Here is a 22,880-nt window from a genome sequence, read left to right as displayed (position 1 = left end):
AAGCTGAAGTTAATAGGTAATGTGTTGATGTTGAACATCTTTGGTGCATAAAAACAGAATCTCTTCCTGACAGGTTCTCCTCTTTCTCTGTCTCTCTCTCTCCCTTTCTCTCTCTCCGTTACGTAAGCGCCTCTGTTCTGCTGTTCTGTCCTGCTGTTTCTGGCTGTTGTGCAACAGCTGATTTTAGTCACCCACGTTTCAAGTAAACAAAAGTCTCTAAAGCGTGCCATTAGCATTCCCAGCTACTGTGTGTGGTTATGTACTCAGCCACATCAGTGCTGCCCGGTGTGTATGTGTGTGTGTGTGTAGATGTCAGAGTTATACATACTGAGGTACATATAGTTAAGAAAGGTTTAGACACTCCTGAAATTAGAATAAAACCAAAATGATTTACTCAATAAAACACTAATAGTAGAATAAATGTATGAGATCAGGTGAGCTGGTGATGGAGCACATCCAGTGGGGCACTGGCTGGGGACTATGGGTGGGACAATATATTGGTATATCACTTTTTTTCATTACTCCACGTGGTGAAGCTATTCAAATGTATAGGGTAAACCTGCAGTATCGAATATTTGTTGTCAAATTCTATGTAACTTTGCTTATTTAGGAGTATTTTTTCTTTACTTAGCTCTCAACTTAACTTTTTTCAGAATGAAAAACAGTATTTACATTTACATTAATAAATTCTATTGTGATTTGCAGTTTCTATAGTGAAAACTTTCTTATTGCTTAGATAATTTTAAATATTTTATATTAGAGCTGATTAACAAATAAATATCACAGTTTGCTGAGATTAATCACATCTGTTCCTTCTGAACACTGAAACATTTAAATATCATTGAATATCAAACAAAAGATTCCATGTAAGATCATCGCTGTGGGACTTAGTTATACTATAATATGTTTGTTTAATTCAATCTTTTAAACTTTGAGCTCAAACTGCATTATGTTCAATGCGTTAATGTTAACAACACTGTTTATTTGACAGATTATTATTTATTTTTATATTGTCTATTTTTATTTTATGTTATGTCATATTGTTTGATATGAGCAGACAGTTATCAAAGCAATTGCTGGTTGTACTGAGAATGACTTGTTTTGGTGAGCAATTTGATTTGAATAGATTAGATAGTCTTCTTGCTAAAAAAAAAAAGAGCCACGTTTAAAACTTCCAGAAAAAGTTTTAACCAAAAGTATTTTTTGAGGAAAAAATTAGGTAAAAAAAAATATTTTTATCTTCAATATTTTTTTTCTCCTCAATTTACAAGGCCAATTACCCAACCCACGCATTAGGACTCCCCAATCACTATTGATACCCCAACACCAGGAGGGTGACTAGCACATGCCTCCTCCAACAGATGTAAAGTCAGGCACCTTTCTCTTTTCAAACTGTTGCTGATGCTCAGAGGAAAGCACAGCAACTCGGTTCCAATACATCAGCTCACAGATGCCTTTTGCTGACCGACATCATCTTTTGGAGTGATGTGGGGAGAGAGCGCCATATACCCACCTGGAGAAAGCAAGGCCAGTTGTGCTCTCTCAGGGCTCCGGTAGCTGATGGCAAACTACATAAACGGGATTCGAACCAGCAATCTCCAAATAATAGTGGCTGCTGGACCCCTCCGAGCCAAAATGTAACTTTTTTATCAGATTTATTTTTTGGATACTGTCCATAAAATAAATGTCTAGGAATCCAAACAAGTATTAGAATCACTGTTTTTTAAAGATAAAAATAGAAATTAATAACAAGTGACAAACTAGAAGTCAGGCTAATTTACATGAGGTGAAATCATGGCTGGTGATACCGAGACGGTTGTAACACTTTGTGTTTAGCAAAAATCAATTAAGTTGTATGGAAATGCACTGGTTAATGAAATTAATGCTTACTGTTCCCTCGCATTGCTTGAACACCAAATATTATTATATTACTAGAAATATCACAGAAATTGTTACTACCATCCCTGGTCTCTTCTATTTATTCAAAAACTAATGTACAGTCTGTACGCTTGCTGCAGTGTTATATACTTTAATTTACTTTTTGGCCCTTTCTTAAATTTTTTATTTCATTTATTTTTTTCATCTACTCGTCTCCGTCTCCCATCTTTCTCTTTCTCATCTCTCTTTCTCTCTCTCTCTCTGCAGGCTCTGTGTCAGAGAGAGGACATGGAGGAGAGGATTACTACACTAGAGCGCAGGTAAAGGCGTCAGTCTCTCACGTGCGTCTTTATGACATGATTGATGCACTTTTTGTTGTTTTTGGAAAGAAGACAATGGTCACATCACTGACCAGGTGGTGAGTCACAGTGTCACGCCTGTGGAAAGATGCGGGTGGGTTTAGTCAGAGCTGGTTGAAAGGTGAATAGTGTCCAGATGAATGAGCAAGTGAAGAGATTGCGCAAAGACTTGAAGCACTGTAGTCTCACCCGGTCCCAACGGCAGCACCCACACAGTGTGTGTTTTAAAGGTCTCTCTGAGAGTGTGTGTAGAACAGCTGCTGTCTCTGAGTGGGTTCATGACTTTGTTTGCAGTGACAGTTTTAGCCTCAGTTTCAGACACTATAAAAACACCTATATGCAGCTTTATGCAGTATCTGGTTACAGAGCGTTTTTTGAGTTAACTCAACTTCGGTTATAAAATGTTCTCCTAACTCCCTTTCTTTATTTCTGCACATCAGTTTCATTAACTATATATAAGTTGAATTCTGACCTTGTAGGATTGTGGTGTTGATGGGATTTGAACTTTGATTTGATTTCCTTTCTCTTGGCCAGCATGCAGTTAGACTGTCGCTCCACTCTGGGGCTGTGAAACCACTGTGAAAAAAAGGAAAAAATAATTTTAGCATAGAACAAAGTTTTCATGCTCCTAAGGCTCAAATAGTGTTCCTTTCTTTTTGTGACATTGTTTAAAGCAACAGAAAATTTAATAGAAGAAACAAATTACCGTTTTTGAAACTGTCTAAACGTCTATTTTCTGGTCTATTTTAATACACAAGGCGCAGCGGATTATAAGGCGCATTTTATGAGACACTTGAGGAGCTTCTAATTCAGCAGGTCTTGCCGCTGGGTGATAGTGGGTTGGGGGTGGTAGCTAACTAAGTAAAGTAAAGCTTTAGCTAAGTAAACAACACTGTAATAAGAAAAAGACTTTCTTTTAAAGTCAAACAAGTGCTGGATGTTAATCTACACAGATTTCTCTCCTAAAAAATGTTTATTTGGGTGAGTAAAGTGCTTCCATTTATTTACAGTCAGCTTAGATTACCGAAATTCTCCAGCACTACGGCTAAAGCATTAGCAGCTAACTGCTAGTGCTACACTGAGGAACCCTGAGTGTTCCAGTAAGCCACGGCGATATTAGCTAGTGGTTCATCCCACGTAGCTTGTTTTAACACGGTAAACTCACAGGCTACAGGCTGATAGGACTCACCTCTGAACAGCAAAAGAGCTTGTGCGGTTAGCAGGTAATGCTAAGGCTGCTCCAGCAGTGCTAGTCAGGGTTAGCAGCAGGCTACAGGCTGATAATACCCACCTCTAAAGGCTAAATAGTGGTTAGCTGTTAATGCTAATGCTACTCCAGCCCCGGTGCTGAAGAATTAAACTAGAACTCCTGTATAACACTGCACTTCAGGAGAGTGGCTTTACTGCTCCTTACAACCTGACTGCTAAAATTCATACATAAGGCTCACTTGATTAAAAGGCCCGCTGAAAAAATGTGGTTATATTTTAAATAATATCTTGGAAATGAACAGTAATGTAGAATTGAAATTAATAATTTCTTTTGCTTCATAGAATGTTACCTGTTTCATAGAATGACTCATATAACAATAATCTATCATTTTTTAAAGATTATGACTTTGATACTCTCATCGTCAAAGACATACAGTACCAGTTAAAAGTTTGGACACACCTCTTCTCATTTAATGTGTTTTTTTTTCTTTTTATGATTTTTTACATTGTAAATTTAATATTGAAGACGATGTTAAATATATACAGGGACAAATGCTTAAAACCACAATATGTTTTATACTTTAGATTCTTCTTAGTACCACATTTATCTTTGAGGACATATCTGCACACTCTTGGTATTTTAATCTCAGTGTCTTCATGAGGGAGAGTCACCTGGAATAGTTTTCTCAGCCTCTTGAAGGAGTTCCTGGAGGTGCTGAACAATAGTTGCTGCTTTTCCTTCATGCTGTGAAGCTCCAGCTCATCCCAAATCACCTCAAATCACCATCTCAGTTTATCAGGTTTAGATCAGGGGATTGTGGAGGATAAACTAATTTTCACTTAATACATAATTCCATATGTGTCCCTTTATTATTTTGATGTCTTTAATATTAATCTACAATGTAGAAAATACATTAATTAATGAAAGAAAGAAATGAAGAAAAAAATGTAATAAAAAGGTGTGTCCAAACCTTTCTCTGGTACTGTAGTTGCAAAAATAGTTGCATGTATAAGGAATTGTGGGTTTGCAATGCTATTTAGAAGAAAGATAAAGGTTACCAGGAACAAAATGGCTTAAAAGTTTATATTATTAATGGCAACTATTAAGCCTGTCACAATAACAAAATTTTTAGGACGATATATTGTCCAAGAAATTATTGCGATAAACGGTTCACCACTATAGAAAATGCTTTTTTCCTGCTTCTGGGCTCCCAAAGGTGCTTTAAGACAATGTGCCACACTAATTATACTAGCATAAAACTATTACAACATTACAAAATTAAAGTTAAACTAACTTTATATTATTAAGTGCAGACATTGGGCTCCAAATATAAAAATATTTTAATATCCTAAATAACTAGAACAAATAAAGGTTCGGAAAAACTGCACTAAATATTAAACAGACCCTTATTCAAACATAAAATAAAAACAAACAGATTAAAGTAACATTTACATTATTTATTTTTTAAAAACTCTGAACACATGGGCACTTGCAGATTCCTTTTTCTGATCACATATGTATATGCTGTAAAACACACATTAGCTTAGTACATATGATCGAAGACACACAGATAGCTCAGCAGGCCACATTGCTCTTGCTATAAATGTATTTTTAATGTAACTGTCAGAAAATTCTGAGCAAGAAACATCAGCATGTTTACCGTGTGGGGCTTGAGGCAGGATCTCTCTGGAGTAACAATGTTTATATTCAATATTCAGCTGGATAAATGGGGCTGGATGGTTGTGCTTTAAATAAAATCTCAGGTTAGTAGTATTGCCACAGCCCATCCCGGACTAAACTTCCTCAAACGTTCTGTAAAGCTGTTTAGTTTTGAGAAAGTCCAATTAGGGAGAACCATGTTTGTTCAGAAAAGTATGGCCTGGACATGGTTTCAGGACATTATTCTGATAATTCTGGACTGTTAAAGTGCCTGTAATGAAGACTAAATATTATCTGGAGCCGTACGAAATTGCACACCATCCCACAACATGACACCAAGCTTTCCTGATGTTTGACACATGATAAAAAAACACTAATCAACCAACTTTCCTTTGTAATTAAAAAAAACTATGATATAGCACTAAATGCATTCCAATACATTTAGTGTCAGACAGCTTTGTTTCCTGATCACGTTCCAGCGTTCCATTGCTGTCAGACACAGCTCTGAGTATATCCAATATGAACAGAACTAACACAATTGTGCTGTTTAAACATGATTCTTTGGTGTATATAATGTTCTAAACGTGTGTTTTAATCTCCTGCAGGTACCTCAGTGCCCAGCGGGAGGCGACGTCTCTCCATGACATCAAAGACAAGCTGGAGAATGAACTGGCCAGCAAAGAGTCTCTCTACAGACAGGTATATGAGAGGAAGACAGCTCAGCTTTCACATTCTGTTCTTTCTGTGTATAGAGGTGGGTAGAGATGGGTTATATGCAGTAGAAATTATTTTAATATGTCTGTAATTTTATTTTATAGCAATATATACTAATGATAGCATGTGTTTTTTTTTTTTTTTGACAAATTTGCTTTTTTTCCTGTGTGTAGATATTGCATATACAAGTGCATCTCTAAAAAAATTATATCATTGACAAGTTATTTTATTTCAGTAATTCAGTAAAAATGTAAAACTCATATATTACAGTTGCTTGCAAAAGTATTCAGACCCTTTGAACTTTTCCATATTTTGTCACATTACAACCACAAACATAAATATATTTAATTGGAATTTAATATGATAGACCAACAAAAAGTGGTAAACATTTTTGAAGTGGAAAGAAAATGATGCATGATTCAGAACATTTTTTACAAATAAAAAACGGAAAAGTGCAGTGTGCAATAGTATTCGTGTGTGTAATCTAATCTCAGTACAAATACAGCTGCTTTGTGACGGCCTCAGAGATTGGATAAGAGAATAATCGGGAGAAAAAAAAACACACCAGACAGGTCAGGAATAAGGTTGTGGAGAGGTTTAAAGCAGGCTTAGGCTATAAAAAAGCCTCTTCCAAGCTTTGAACATCTCACTGAGCACTGTTTTATTCATTATCCGGAAAAGAAAAGAGTATAGCACAACTGTAAACCTACCAAGACAAGGCCGTTCACCTAAACTTACTGGCCGAACAAGGAGAGCCCTTATCAGAGATGCAGCCAAGAGGCTCATGGTGACTCTGGACGAAATGCAGAGATCTACTGAGCTCAGGTGGGGGAATCTGGTCCACAGTCAAAATCCAGACCTAAACCCAATTAAGAACTTGTGGCAAGATCTGAAAACTGCTGTTCACATACGCTCTCCATCTAATCTGACTGAATTTGAGCTGTTTTACAAAAAAGAATAAGCAAAAAATTCTAGTCACTAGATGTGCGAAGCTGGTGGAGACATAGCCTAAAAGACTTGCAGCTGTAATTGCAGCAAAAGGTGGTTCCACAAAGTATTGACTCAGGGGGGCTGAATACTTTTACACACCACGCTTTTTAGTTTTTTATTTGTAAAAAATGTTTTGAATCATGCATCATTTTCTTTCCACTTCACAATTGTATACAATTGAAAGCCCGAAAATCAGTGTCTCAAAAAAGTAGAATATTATATGAGACTGTATGTTTGGTACGATTGATACGATGACATGGCTCTCCAAACCATCATTGATCATCAGTAAATTTTGCAGTTGATTTGGAAATCAAGAGACCAGAGTCTGGTGGAAGAGTGGAGAGACACACAGTCTAATTTGCTTGGCTGTAACATGATATACTGTGTTGGTCTACTGTGTTATATCAAGTCCAAAGTCAGTGCATTGTCTACCAGTAGATTTTACAGCATTTCATGCTTCCCTTTGCTGACAAAGCACTCACCAATAGATCATGATGCTCCAGAGCAGCCATGAGCACATGACCCTAATGTCACTATAGTAGTTCCAGTTCCAGTTCCATTCTGTACCTTAAAAAACACATCTTATATCAATGTTCTAACATCTCGCGGATATCCTGTAGCATTTGCACATATGTTCAGCTTGGACAGAACTCCCAACTCAAATTGGAATTCCAGCCGTCAGTACAGAGATGGACAAAACAAACCAGGCAAGCCAGGCCGCTCTGATCCTGACGACTATAAATCATAGGAGTGGTTTGAGGTTCTGTACTGTTTGTGATCAGAGTCTTCAGATGTGGATTTGTGGAATTTTGTTGTGGGTTTGTGTGTAGAGTCTCAGCGTTTGACACTATGGATTTACTGTGACCCCAAAAAAGAAGAATTATGGTCCTGTGGTCAAAGACATTGTTTGTAGTCTGGTTTCCTATCAAAGTGCATTTCTAAATAGTTTTGTCCACACTGCAGTTACTCACTGTCATAACAATACAACATACATTTTAGTGTCCTAGTAGATACTAAATAATTTCTAGCATATACTGAAAAATCCAAAGTAGATACTGGATAATTAAAAATAAATACTGACTTATTCATAGTCACTGCTAAATAATCTTATATGCTGGCTATTTCATCGTATACATACTTAAGCAATAATTCACGAGAGCAGCACAGCAGTGCCAATATTACATATTATAGCACAAACCTCGAGTGTATTATTAAGATTATACCACAGTTCCTTTATTGCTGTTAATTGAAAAAAAATTAGTTAAGAGGACAAGTAAATATGATCTGTTTGGTTATAAACACTTCGCTTTAAAATAGTTATATTACTGCTCTGTTTGGTTTGTAAGTGCTGCATCGTTGCTAGGTTACCTGTATGTAGCGGAGTAATACAAGGAGAGCTTTGGTTACAGTGCATTACCAGCTGATAACGGCACTCATACAACGCCTCTCAGCCAATCACATTGCAGGGTCGGAACTAACTGTGGTAAAATAACTCATTAACTCTCTCTCTCCCTATGTTTTGCAGAGTGAGGAGAAAAACAGGCAGCTGCAGGAGCGTCTGGACGATGCTAAACAGAAGCTCCAGCAGACGCTGCAGAGAGCTGAAACACTGCCAGAGATCGAGGCTCAACTAGCCCAGAGAGTAGCTGCACTCAACAAGGTACTGACCATACACTGACCAACCACTGACCATACACACTGACCACTCACTGACCTCTTACTGACCATACACACTTCGTGACAAAACATTGACTACTTACTGACCATACTTAATGACCGCTCACTAAATACTCACTACGCACTCACTGACCACTTACTGACTAGTCACTGACCACTCACTTAGCACTCAATGACCACTCACTGGCCACTTACTGACCATACACACCGACCACTCACTGACCTCTTACTGCCTATACACTGACCACTCACTGACCATACACACTAACCACTCACTGACCCCTTACTGACTATACACTGACCACTCACTGACCATAAACACTGACCACTCACTGACTACTCACTGACCATGCACACTGACCACTTACTTACTAGTCACTGACCACTTACTGACCACTTACTGACTATACACACTGACCACTTACTGACTATACACTGACCACTCTTTGACCATACACACTGACCACTCACTGACCACTTACTGACTATACACTGACCACTCACTGACCTCTTACTGACTATACACTGACCACTCACTGACCACTTACTGACTAGTCACTGACCACTCACTGACCTCTTAGTGACTATACACTGACCACTCACTGACCACTTACTGACTATACACTGACCACTCACTGACCTCTTACTGACTATACACTGACCACTTACTGACTAGTCACTGACCACTCACTGACCTCTTACTGACTATACACTGACCACTCACTGACCACTGACTGACTATACACTGACCACTCACTGACCTCTTACTGACTATACACTGACCACTCACTGACCTCTTACTGACTATACACTGACCCCCTCACTGACCTCTTACTGACTATACACTGACCACTCACTGACCACTAACTGACTATACACTGACCACTAACTGACTATACACTGACCCCCTCACTGACCTCTTACTGACTATACACTGACCACTCACTGACCACTAACTGACTATACACTGACCACTCACTGACCTCTTACTGACTATACACTGACCACTCACTGACCTCTTACTGACTAGTCACTGATCACTCACTAAGCACTCACTGACCACTCACTGACCACTTACTGACCATCACACTGACCACTCACTGACCATTACACTGACCTCTTACTGACCATACACACTGACCACTTACTGACTAGTGTCTGATCACTCACTAAGCACTCACCGACCACTCACTGACCACTCACTGACCTCGTACTGACTATACACTGACCACTCTTTGACCATACACACTGACCGCTCACTGCCCATACACACTGACCACTCACTGACCTCTTACTGACCATACACACTGACCACTCACTGACCATACACACTGACCGCTTACTGACTCTACACTGACCTCTTACTGACCATACACACTGACCACTCACTGACCATACACACTGACCAGTCACTGACCTCTTACTGACTATACACTGACCACTCTTTGACCATACACACTGACCAGTCACTGACCTCTTACTGACTATACACTGACCACTCTTTGACCATACACACTGACCAGTCACTGACCTCTTACTGACTATACACTGACCACTCTTTGACCATACACACTGACCAGTCACTGACCTCTTACTGACTATACACTGACCACTCTTTGACCATACACACTGACCAGTCACTGACCTCTTACTGACTATACACTGACCACTCTTTGACCATACACACTGACCAGTCACTGACCTCTTACTGACTATACACTGACCACTCTTTGACCATACACACTGACCAGTCACTGACCTCTTACTGACTATACACTGCCCATACACACTGACCACTCACTGACCTCTTACTGACTATACACTGACCACACACACTGACCACTCACTGACCTCTTACTGACTATACACTGACCACTTTTTGACCATACACACTGACCGCTCACTGCCCATACACACTGACCACTCACTGACCTCTTACTGACCATACACACTGACCACTCACTGACCATACACACTGACCGCTTACTGACTCTACACTGACCTCTTACTGACCATACACACTGACCACTCACTGACCATACACACTGATCACTTACTGACCTTTTACTGACTAGTCACTGACTATGAGCACGCACTTCGTGTGTGTGTGTGGAAAAAGCACAAACCTCTAATGTGAGTCTATTTTAACAAAATAATCTTTAGACTTTCTCTCTGTGTGTCCGTCTGTCTCTCTCTCTCTCCTTCTCTCTCTCCTTGTCTCTCTCTCTTTTTCTGTTTCTCCTGGCGCAGGCGGAGGAGCGCCATGGCAACTTTGAGGAGAGACTGCGACAGATGGAGGCACAACTGGAGGAGAAGAATCAGGAGCTGCAGAGAGTGAGTCATGCTTTTCTTTAACTCCCTCCCTCCCTCTCTCTCTCAGACCAGAAGAGTACAGGGGAGGATCAAATGTATTCAGACACCCTGTCTAGACCTCCATAGTAACTTTTTAACAACTGCCCTAGAAGTTTAACAGTTTAACACAAACACAAACAAATTACATCTGACTCTAGTCTGTCTTTGTTGGATGGGGTGAAATAATAATAGTTATGCTCGCTGCACAGTTTTTGTTCACTGTACAATTTGAACACTGACTTTTTAAATTACCTGTGGTGGGTTAACCTACTGCAGAAGCATGATAAGGTCAATTTAAACAGTGAAACTCCAACTTGTCAAATGTCAAACTTTAAAATGTACTGCACAATTGGTCTAGGGCCCCAAACCTTTAACAGGCAATTTGCAGTATAAATAAATATGTTTGACAGAATGGGGGAATCTGGAATGCTTGGGAAAATATAGAGTGTTCAGGGTATTTGTAGATCTGTAGTGTTTGGGGTATTTGGAGGAATCTAAAGTGTGTGGGGCATTTTGGGGTATTCTACAGTGTTTGGGAGAATCTATAGTGTTCAGAGTATTTCTGGATCTGAAGTATTTGGGGAGAATCTGGAGTATTTGGGGTATTTGGGGGAATCTGCAGTGTTTGGAAGAATTGTAAATGTTTGAGGGTATTTGGGGAATCTAGAGTGTTTGAGGTGTTTGTTGATCTGCAGTGTTTGGGGTATTTGGGGAAACTGCAGTGTTTGGGAGAATCTGTAGTGTTTAGGTTATTTGTAGATCTGAAGTGTTTGCGGGGAATCTGGAGTGTTTTGGACATTTGGGGAATCTGCAGAGTTTGGGAGAATCTATAGTGTTCGGGGTATTTGTGGATCTGAAGTATTTGGGGGGAATCTGGAGTAATTGTGGTATTTGCAGAATCTGCAGTGTTTAGGGTATTTAGGGGAATCTGGAGTGTTAAGGTATTTGTGGGGGAAACTGGAGTGTTTGTGATATATGGGGAATCTGCTGTGTTTGGGAGAATCTAGAGTGTTTAGGGTATTTGGGGGATCTAGAGTGTTTGGGGTATTTTCAGAATTTGCAGTGTTTAGGTTATTTGGGGGAAATCTGGACTGCTTGAGGTATTTAGGGGGAATCTGGAGTGTTTGTGGTATATGGGGAATCTGCTGTGTTTGGGTGAATCTGGAGTGTTTAGGATATTTGGAAGAATCTGGAGTGTTTGGGGTATATGGGAAATCGTCTGTGTTTGGTAGAATCTACAGTGTTTAGGGTATTTGTAGATCTGCAGTTTTTGAGGTTTTTTTATGCCTTTTATATGCTTTTTTTCAAGGGTATAATGATATTTTAAGTGTGTAGTTGAGGGTATTGTTCATGTGTTTGTTCATACAGTCAAGTGTGTTCTATTTGATCTTTATCAGTGGCTCAACAGACTGAAAACATGCACTGATCCAAAGATGACGATTCAGCTGATTTTGACACGTTACAACAGCTTATAACAGATTATTATAATATTCATTCAAACGAAGCCAGAATTTTAAGTAGTTCCTCCAGCTATATTTGTGTATTACGGTGTAATTTTAACATTAATTATGAATCAAATCAAATTAAATTGAGTTGAGGCAAAATTTCACAAGGCATTGAATTAACAGATAAAACAGATAAAGCCACAGCTGGAGATCTACACCCTCTAATGATTCTCTCTCTGTCTCTTCAGGCCAGGCAGAGGGAGAGGATGAATGATGAACACAATAAGCGACTCTCGGATACAGTGGACAAGCTGCTGTCTGAATCAAACGAGCGTCTGCAGCTCCACCTGAAGGAGCGCATGGCTGCGCTGGAGGAAAAGGTGGGTTCACTGATCTCAGCTGTGGTTTGGTAACAGGTGTGACATTTTTAAACACATTAAATACCTTTTAGAAACTAATTAAAGCAGGTTTACCTGAAATTATGTTCATTGCACTGCTGCCACATGATTGGCTGATTAGATAATTGCTTGAATGAGTTGACGGATCTTCTGCTTCCAGTAGACTGCAGTTATCTTTCATCTTTTTTATTTTTATTTTCATTATAAAGGAAATGTTCATTAGAATTATGTTGTTTAAGATCATGTGTGTATTAATTTGCTGTAAGTGTGTATCAGATCTCTCTGCTCTTTTTACTTACTGCTCAAAGAAGCTGTTTGATATGTAAAGTACAGTATTTTAGTGAGTTCTCTCTGACTGACTGGTGAAATTGTTTGTTCTGTAGAACGCTCTGTCTGAGGAACTGGCCAATATGAAGAAGATCCAGGATGATCTGCTAGCAAACAAGGTGCCACCATTTTTTCCTTTCTTTCCTGTCCTTTCTTTAATTTTTCTGTCTTACCTTCTCATGTCTTTCCCTTTCCTTCCTTCCTTTCCACTCTATTTCTTTTACTAATTTTACAAATTTTATTTTTAATAATGATCTTTTTTTTCTTTAAATTTTTTATTGTCCCCCTTTCCCTTTTCTGTATTTTCTTTCCATTCTGTTCCTTTTTTTTAAGTCTTTTTCTTTTCATTTTTATTTGTCTTATACTTCTTTCTACTCATTTCTTCTCACTTCTTCTCATTTTCATCTTTCTTTTATTTACTGTTACATTTATTTTTTGCTGTGCCACATTACTTTTTTATTTTTTATTATAATCCTTTTTATAATTTCTTTTCCTTCCTTTATTTCCTTTTTTTTCTTCTATTTTTCTTTACCTACACTCTATTCCTTATTTTCTTTATTTGCATGTCTTTCCTTTTCTGTCTTTTTCTTTTGTTTCCTTTCCTTTAATTTAAATTTAAATTTTCATTATTTTCCTTTGCTTTTTCTTCCTTTTCCTGTCTTTTTCTTTCAATTCTGCACATTTGATTTCTTTTGCGTCTTTTCCTTTTCTTTCCTTTCACTCTATTCCTTTTTCTTTCTTTTTCTCCATATTTTTTTCTTTTCCTTTTATTTCCTTGCCTTTTGATTTCTGCTTTATTTCTCATTTTATTCTAATCCTTTATTTTTTTTTTCTTTCTGCTCCATTTCATTTTGTACCGGTCTCTTCTTGTCTTATCTCTGTGTTTTTCCCTCCTCTTTTCAGGACCAGCTCATTGCAGAGTTGGAGCGGCTGCAGTTAGAGATGGATCAGCTCAGGGGGCGGTCAGGTTCCGCTTACTCTCGGTAAGCTCCTCCTCTATAAAGCTGAGATTTGTAACAGTTGAAAAAACAGTACATTTAGTGGTTTACGGTATAATTTAGTTCTTTTCCTCTTCTGCCCTCTTTACAGGTCTCTCCCCGGCAGTGCTCTGGAACTGAGGTATTCTCAGGGGGGAGGATCCTTACCTGCAGGCTCCACCACCCACCTGGACCACTACGGCAGCACAGGCTCAGGGGGTGTGGTCAGACGGACGCACCGTGGGCGCTGGGGTGGGGCCAGGGAGGACGCCAGCAAGGTGAGGAGCTTTAACACGGTAAGTTGTTGCAAACCAACAAAGATTATAAAGTGCATCATTAAACATATGAAACATGAAGACACAAAAAAGCAACCTGAAAAACTATGTCACCAAACTATTGCACATTGTGAATTAAACTGTAACTATAAAAGCTTCATAGCTCTACCTCCCTCTTTGTGCTGCAGTATGGAGAGTGGGACAGCGGCGCTCTGTTGGGCCCAGGCTTCGAGGGCGGGGTCGAAGGCGGATGCTCGGATGATGAGGAGGACCGTGAGACGCTGTTCGGCTCGGAGCTCTTGTCCCCCAGCGGACAGACGGACGTCCAGACACTGGCTATCATGCTGCAGGAGCAGCTAGAGGCCATCAACAAAGAAATCAAGTAAGGAGAGGGGTCAGAGGAAGTGGTTGGAGGGTCTTTACATTGAGTGAAAGAGTGGAATGGTTTAATTCAGGGCTTAATTTTTAAACACCACAGGAGCATGAACAGCCACAGATTCTACACAGCAGTTCAGTGCTAGTGCTTAGCTGCTAATGCTAATGCTGCTGCACCCAGCTTTAGTGGAAATCTGGACATCTAAGCTTGCTGTAAATAAACAGAAGCACTGTACTCACCCAAATAAACAGTTTTCAGGAGAGAAATCTGTGTAGATTCACATCTGGCGCTTGTTTGACTTGAACAGATTTTTTTTTTCAGTTTTGTGTACTTAGCTTAGATTTACAGGTCCTTTTTAATTGCTGAATTAAAAGGAAAACATGGTGACTAGTGTCACATAATGCGCCTAATAATCCAGTGCATGTAATGTATGAAAATAGACATTTTTGACAGTGTGAAAAATACGGTTAAACATTTAACACCTTGCCAGAGTTATTTTTTTAGAGTTTTATTAGTTTAACTCCGTAAATTAGTAAAAATTATTAGAAGTTTAGAATATCAATTGCTTATTCAAGGAGGGTTAGCTGTTTTTCAGGAGCTGCAGTCAGGAAACGCGGATATAAACAAGAGAAAACGCAGATAGACAAAACAACAGGAGAAGGCGCAAAGACCGACAAGCAAACACTGACACAGGAGGACTATATAACACACACAGGAAGTGAAAACACCTGGGGCTAGGGGGCGGAGCTACAAATTAACACAGGTGGAAAAGTACTGGGGAAGAGACACAGAGGAGCACGGGTCACGTGGGGGTAACACACAGAGACATGAGAATAAACAAGAAACAAGGCAAGGACGTGACACTTTTTTTTTTCTTAATACTGGATAACTTGTTCCTGCTTTCCATGTGCCAGTCTATTTTCCAATAGAACAAATAGAGCAAATGTAAATATATTCAGACATTTTTGGTAGACTTTACCTTATTTATCACACACACACTCTTACTCACTCTCTCAGTGCCTAATTCTGTCTCTCTTTCTGTTTGTCTGTCTGTCTTTCAGGTTGATTCAGGAGGAGAAGGAGAACACAGAGCTGAGGGCTGAGGAGATCGAGAGCCGGGTCAGCAGCGTGGCTCTGGATGGACCTCCAATACCCCCCTCCTCTCTGGGCCGGGACGCCAGCGGCAGAACCTTCATTCCACCATCCCTTACCTCCTCCACACTCGCCTCACCCTCTCCACCCAGCTCGGGACACTCCACCCCCCGCCTGCCCCACTCCCCCGCACGCGAAACTGACCGACAGGTAGCGCACCTGTGCATGCGTGTATGTGTTTTTCTCTATTAATGTTGTTGCTTCATGCATTTCATCATTCTGTTTTCATTTATTCTTCAGAACAACAAGGATGATGATAGGTCACTGGCCCTGCTGGACTCCACCCCTCCCCCCACCCCTCGTGCACTACGATTGGACAGGATGAGCCACACTCACCCTGGTGCTATGCTGGATGATAGCCGCGAGTTCCGCAGGTGCGTGATTCAATTAACTTTGGTCATTTGTGGCATTATCCAATAACCGCTAGCGGTTAGCCGCTAATGCTAATGCTTCAGCTTTATTGGAAATCTCTAAATCAAGGCTTACTTTAAATAAAAGGAAAGGGCTTTACTCCCCCAAATAAACAGTTTTCAGGAGAGAATTCTGTGTAGATTTACATCCAGCACTTGTTTGACTTGTCTAACTCGTCAGAAATGTTTTTTTAAGAATGACTGTTTTGTTTACTTAACTTAGTTTAGCTTTACAGGTCTCGCTACCCAGTTCGAAAAACATGGTATATGGAAAATGGCTTTTGTTGGGTTAAAAATGTGTATTTGTGTAAAAACATTTGTATAATTTCATGTTTACTTTCAGTTTAAAACACTGTTGATGGTTCTTTAACAGCATGAAAGTGAATTTCATTCATCTCTCTTACTGTTTAATATGGACTCTCTCTCTCTTTCTCTCCCTCCAGCCTCTCAGCAGATGGCAGCAGCTCCAACAGCAGCCAGGATTCCCTCCACAAGGCCAGCAAAAAGAAAAGCATCAAGTCTTCCATCGGCCGCCTCTTTGGAAAGAAGGAGAAGGGCAGGATGGGCCAGCCAGGCCGAGAGTCCTCCTCACTGGGTGAGTCAAGACAGAAAGGATTCACATCTAAATGAAAATCTAGTTAATTCAGAAAATTAACTATAGCAGCCATCGGTCCTTCAATCATTTGATTTGTTTATGTAATAATATTAATTTATATATTGCCTCTGCCTTAAAGGCTTAAATATGTAAAAAATTGGGCTTTTACACCAGCTTGATAACTACATATAAATAGAATATGATGTTTAGAACAAACATATATATTAACCATGGCAACACAACTATTTAGATGTTCACAGCTGTGTTATGGTGTCTAATCCTAATTTATTCCTTCCCAGTAGACTATCCAACCATGCTCATACCCATCTATACACTTTTATAACACACCCATGCCCATACCCAGCCTTATCTATACCCATTCAAACCCATCCATGCTCATCAAAACTCATTCATACCATCTATCTCTACCATAGCAACCAATACTCATCAATACCCAAACTCACCTGTGCCTTATAACCCAATACCTAATAATATCATCAGTACCCATTCATGGCCACCATATCTAGCCATCATTACTTATTCATACCATCTATCCCCACTACAGCTGTACCATACCCATCAATACCCAATACCCACCCACCATACCCATCCCATTCATACCAACTCTACACATTTATTGCGAACCATGCTCATTAATACACAAACCCAACCATAGCCACCCATACTCATCAATACCCAAACTCACCCGTGCCCATTCTTTCTGAATAATACCATCTTTACCCATTCTTGGCCACCATACCTGCCCATCGTTACTCATACATACCATCTGTCCCCACCATAGCTATACCATACCCAAACCCACTCCCCATACCCATCCCATTCATATCATTTTTACACATTTATAGCCACTCTTACCCATACCCATACCCGTCTCCATCATTACCCATACCTATTCATACCCATAGCAACTCATCCATGCCCATTCTTTAGCCATTTATACCATCTCTACACGTTTATAGCTATGTTCACTGATATGCCATCTGCATTATTAGTTAGTAGTGTTAACTTTGACCTTTGTTCTTGTTTCAGCATCTACTCCCTCTGATGACCTTGGCTCTGTCGATCCTTTGGGTCTCACTAAGATGGCCGGGCCTGTGGACAAAGACCGACGCAGCAAGAAAAAGTACAGTGGAATCTGAACTGTACATCTCTGTTCATCACTCTTGTCTTTATGCTGCTTAATGAGAACACGTCACCCTTTTTATTTTAATTTTTTGTTTAAATTTTATCCCATTTTCTCTCCATTTGGAAGGCCAATTACCCAACCCACTCATTAGAATATATGGGAAGCCATGCTGCAACATTTCCTTTTAACCTGCCACTGACAAAGAATTACTGAGCAGTCAGTGCACTCAGAGGAATGCACAGCTATCCAGCTGTTGAGCTGATACAGATATTAACAGATGCCTGTGCTTACCAACTTTACCTTGGGAGTGATGTGGGGAAATTAGAGCTTAGATCAGGCTCAAAATATCCTGCCCGACCCGGCCCGCACATTTTTATATTGAGCTTATTGTCTATGTGCAAAAAAAAACAGTAATAAAACTATGAACTGCTCTGCACAGAATTACAAGTCAAGTACGTAATACAAACAAGTGGAGTGTGCACTCACTTTTTTAAAACATTTGTTACTTTGCTATATTGTGATTATCATGGCATAGCTTTATATAAAATAAAAATATCATACAAAAAAGACGCCTAGGTCACAGATTATTTTCTTGAGGCCTTTTTAATAAGTCAGGATCTTTCTTAACCTTTCTCTTTTTTCTGTTCCTGTGTTCATTCAGGCATGAGCTGTTGGAGGAAGCCTGTAGGCAGGGGCTTCCCTTTGCCTCCTGGGACGGACCTACAGTGGTGTCCTGGCTGGAGGTATGATTATATTTCTGTCATGTATTTTTTTATCCTTTGTTTTTTGTTTTTTTAATACATTGAATGAGATCAATAGAAATTCATAGTGGGATCTGACATTTAAATCGTGGTTCATTGTAGAGAAACCCACTTCATACTGTCTTCAAATAAAAATGATACAATCTCTCTTTCTCTCTCTGTCTTAGCTGTGGGTGGGCATGCCTGCATGGTACGTGGCAGCATGTCGTGCTAACGTAAAGAGCGGTGCGATCATGGCCAATCTGTCGGACACAGAGATCCAGAGAGAGATCGGCATCAGCAACCCTCTACACAGGCTCAAACTGAGGCTCGCCATCCAGGAGATGGTGTCACTGACCAGCCCGTCAGCACCGGCCAGCACACGCTCTGTATGAATACATGCAGTCCAGAAAACATATACAATAAATCCAGCTAAACAGACTAGAACACTAGAAAAACATGCAATTATAGAATACAGTCAGCTTTCAGCCTCTTTATCTTTTTATATTATTTTAATACCAGTAGATTAGAATTGCAATAACAATAACATGAAATTAAGCCTTGATACAATAACATACATGTTGTCACTGTCAAATGTTACATCTCCAAAATGTCAACTTTACAAAAGATTAAAAAATGTTTTTCATTTCAATGAAAGTAAGTAAAAATATTTAATTCCATGTCATTTTAGATTATTTTTATTGTGCTACTCATTAAGGAAGTGTAACAGAATACAGTACCATTCAAAAGACGCACATTTCTCATTATTATTTTTTCTTTATTTGTTTTATTTACCACACTGTAGCTTAATATTAAAGACTAAAAAAACTGGGTGCCGAGTGGTCCAGTGGTCTAAAGTGCTGCCACTATGAGCAGGAGGTCACAGTTTCTGTCGCAGGTGCCATCAAGCTGCCGGCGCTCAGATGGAGCACAATTGGCCATGCTCCATCTGGATAGGCAGATGGCGCTCTCTCCCCACATCACTCCTAGGGTGATGTCCACAGCACAGGGCGTCTGTGAGCTGATGTATCGGAACCTCAGAGCGAGCGACGATCAGCAGCGGCTCAAAAAAAGTGGTGGCTGGCTTCACATGTATCGGAGGAAGCATGTGTTAGTCTTCACCCTCCTGGTTTGTTGGGGCATCACTAGTGATAGGGGGAGACCTAATGAGTAGGTTGGGTAATTGGCCGTGTAAATTGGGGAGAAAATGGGGAATAAAAAATAAAAAAATTATAAAAAAAAAATACTGAAAAAAAAGACTGAAAAACTATAAATGAACACATGTTATGAATAGCAGACAAATAAGATAAGAGTTCAGCATCTCTAGAACTCCTTTAAGATGGTTGGAGAACCATTCCAGTTTCTACCTCATGAAGCCGGCTGAGAGAATAATCTTAAAATTGGGCAAAGTTGGCTTCAAACTACTACTTCGAAGAATCTCAAGTAGTTATAAAACTTATTTTGGCTTGTTTAATCCTTTTTTATGTTTACTCCAAAATTTCATAATTGTGCGTTCCCTCATAGTATTTATGTCTTCAATATTAATCTGCAATGTAGAAAATAATAAAAATAAAGAAAAACAATCTACAAATGAGAAGCAGTGTTTCCAAATTTTGACTGGTACCGTTTAAAGAATAACTGCCAGATTTACATTATTTTAGAAAGTGAAAAGCAACGGAATTTGACATACATATATTTTATCATTTTCACCTAGAATTTAACAGGCTGCTTTTTATTACTGTGCGTTTAAGAGTGGTAAATGTAAATGAACTATGACTTAATTGGCCATTACATTTACTAGCAGAGATAAACTTATTCATTTTTGTGACATTTGTCCCAGATTGTCTGTTTTGCAGCCTAATGTACACATAAGGAAATGTATACAAGCTGGGGAGTAAATAAAAAAATAGCTGTTTTATAAATAGAACTATCCAGATCTAACAATATATCAGAGCCATTTCAGCGAGTACATTTAGATTTGGTACACAAAGTCAACACTTACTGCTATTTCTGGGAGATTGTTGGGTTTCTGAGTTGTGGGTTTTAAAGACAGCAATATGATTTAGATTAAGATTAAGTTGCAAATTAAAGTGATTACTGCTAATTTTACTCTGTTTTGTGTCTATTCCTGACCACAGTCAACCAGTAACGTGTGGATGACCCATGCTGAAATGGAGTCCCTGACTGCAGCCACCAAACCAGTAAGTTATCCTTATTTTACTGCCTCATTGGTCAGCATCATTTCTGTGTTTTTACATTTATTCTTAATTCAGATTTTTATTATTGTGCATTTAAGACTAGTATATGTAAATAAAATATGGTAAAAAGGTAGAATATCGCTGTTAACTTCATTATTTACAATAGTATAAATTACTCAATTTACTTAACTTAAATTAATTAATTAGACCTTTCCTCTATATTACTGATTAACTTGAAATTTCGATGCCACATTTTGACATATATCAATGTATTTTCACATACTATCTTGAATTATACAGTACTAGTCAAAAGTTTGGACACACCTTCTCATTCAGTGTTTTTATGTTTTTCCTACACTGTAAATTAACACTGAAGTCAGGTATCATGTAGTAACTTAAAAGTGTTAAACAAACCAAAATACTCTGTGAAGCATTCCTGGGGTGGTCCTTATGAAAGCCAGTTTCATCATGTCACGTTTTTTTATTGTCTTTTTGAATGCACTTGGAGATACTTTTAGTATTAGATGACTTTAGTATCAATCTAGAATGCTTAACATTTTAAAATAATAGTAAAACACTGAATTTAAGGTATGTACAAACCTTTGACTGATACTATATATTGCAGGTATTTTTTGGGCATTAAGGAGATTTGTATTCTTTTGCATGCGTGTCATATATTACACATATTTTGGATTATTATTTTGGTTGTAAGACCTATATCACATTATCACATACAATATTCACCCATATCAAATATATTTAAGATTAGAACATGTATATACATATCTTTCCTTTGTGATTTGGGCATGTATATTTTTGCATGTATTGTGTATGTATACTTTAAATGTGATGAACTATAAGTGTGCATACGTTTTTTAATGCTGTTTATTGGTAAGAGACTGTGAAAGCTTGTTCTCCCCCTGCTGGCCACCCTGAGTAAAGGTCGGGGGAGCGAACTGGTTGCACATGTGTTGATGGATGTCTCTCTCTCTCTCTCCCTCTCTGTGTGTCCTGACTAGGCTTTAGTGTTAAGCATCTTCTGCTTTCCCTCAGATTTCTGTTTTAGTGTACACTGCTTCCGCCTAATGACCCGGTCACTAACAAACTGTTCCTCCCTTTGTCCCTCTCTTCCTGTCCTCTCTCCACATCCCTCCTTCTTCTACCCTTTCATCGATATGTCTTTCCTGCTGCTCTTCTGCTTTTCTCCTCTCCTCTCCCTGTGTTGCTCTTCTTAACCCCTGCGCCTCTCCTCCGCCCTCCAGGAGCTGAAAGAGTTCAGCTGGGATCAGGTACAGAAGATTTTTTATTAATAATTCATAATAAATTAAATCACACAGACTACTGATTAACCATTAACCAGTACTACTTTATGTGTCCTTCAGTGTAAAAAGTGTAATAATTATACAAACTCAGTTCCAAAGAGTTGGTACACTGTAAATGTAGACTGAAACAAAATATAGTGATTAGCAAATCTCATAGATACATATATTATTTAGAATAGAACATAGAACGCAAATTAGATGATAATAGTGCAAGCTGAGACATTGTGCAATTTCATAAAACACTTTGGGCCCTATTTTAGCAATCTATTGTGTATTGGTATTTAGCAATATGCGTGCAATTGTGCAGCGCATAGCTGGATTTAGGGCGTGTTGGTGTGTCTTTGGTATCATGAGGGTGCACAAAATGCGCCTTGTGCGTCTTGAAACGTGCAAAAGGCATCTATTATTTCTCTTAATTAATTAAGTGTGGGTTTTTTGGCGTATCGTAAAATAAACCAATCAGTGTGCCTGTGTTTTCCGTTGGGAAGATAGCAATACGCCAGAAATTTACCTGAACACTCCTCACTTCCAAATCCCGAGGCCCATCGGCAAAGTTTTCTAAAATCTAGATCTAATATTCCTAAAATCTAAAAATAGCCTGTTGACAGGGTGAAAAATCATCATTAAAATATAGAAGGAGCTTCTGAATATTTTTACGCTGATGGAAGTGATGGTCTGG

General features: G+C 39.0%; 1 protein-coding gene across 4 annotated transcripts in view; it reads left to right on the top strand.

Annotated features, from left to right (window-relative positions):
• Window positions 1–22,880, top strand: part of ppfia3 (PTPRF interacting protein alpha 3) — a 75,360-nt gene that overhangs the window by 31,989 nt on the left and 20,491 nt on the right. For 2 of the 4 annotated variants that reach the window (XM_049467973.1, XM_049467974.1), the window contains exons 9-25: window positions 2,146–2,198; window positions 5,712–5,805; window positions 8,336–8,470; window positions 10,738–10,821; window positions 12,533–12,664; window positions 13,066–13,128; window positions 13,913–13,992; window positions 14,099–14,282; window positions 14,450–14,643; window positions 15,699–15,939; window positions 16,030–16,163; window positions 16,643–16,794; window positions 17,845–17,938; window positions 18,603–18,684; window positions 18,870–19,070; window positions 20,820–20,882; window positions 22,142–22,168. In XM_049467973.1, coding sequence (XP_049323930.1) covers window positions 2,146–2,198; window positions 5,712–5,805; window positions 8,336–8,470; window positions 10,738–10,821; window positions 12,533–12,664; window positions 13,066–13,128; window positions 13,913–13,992; window positions 14,099–14,282; window positions 14,450–14,643; window positions 15,699–15,939; window positions 16,030–16,163; window positions 16,643–16,794; window positions 17,845–17,938; window positions 18,603–18,684; window positions 18,870–19,070; window positions 20,820–20,882; window positions 22,142–22,168 — 2,013 coding nt within the window. The other 2 variants (XM_049467975.1, XM_049467976.1) reach the window with 2 other exon arrangements.

This window comes from Astyanax mexicanus, chromosome 19 (assembly GCF_023375975.1).
Source record: "Astyanax mexicanus isolate ESR-SI-001 chromosome 19, AstMex3_surface, whole genome shotgun sequence".
In the NCBI taxonomy this organism is placed as follows: domain Eukaryota; kingdom Metazoa; phylum Chordata; class Actinopteri; order Characiformes; family Acestrorhamphidae; genus Astyanax; species Astyanax mexicanus.
The sequence above is the reverse complement of the archived record's forward strand: the minus strand, read 5'-3'. Positions and strand labels throughout refer to the sequence as shown.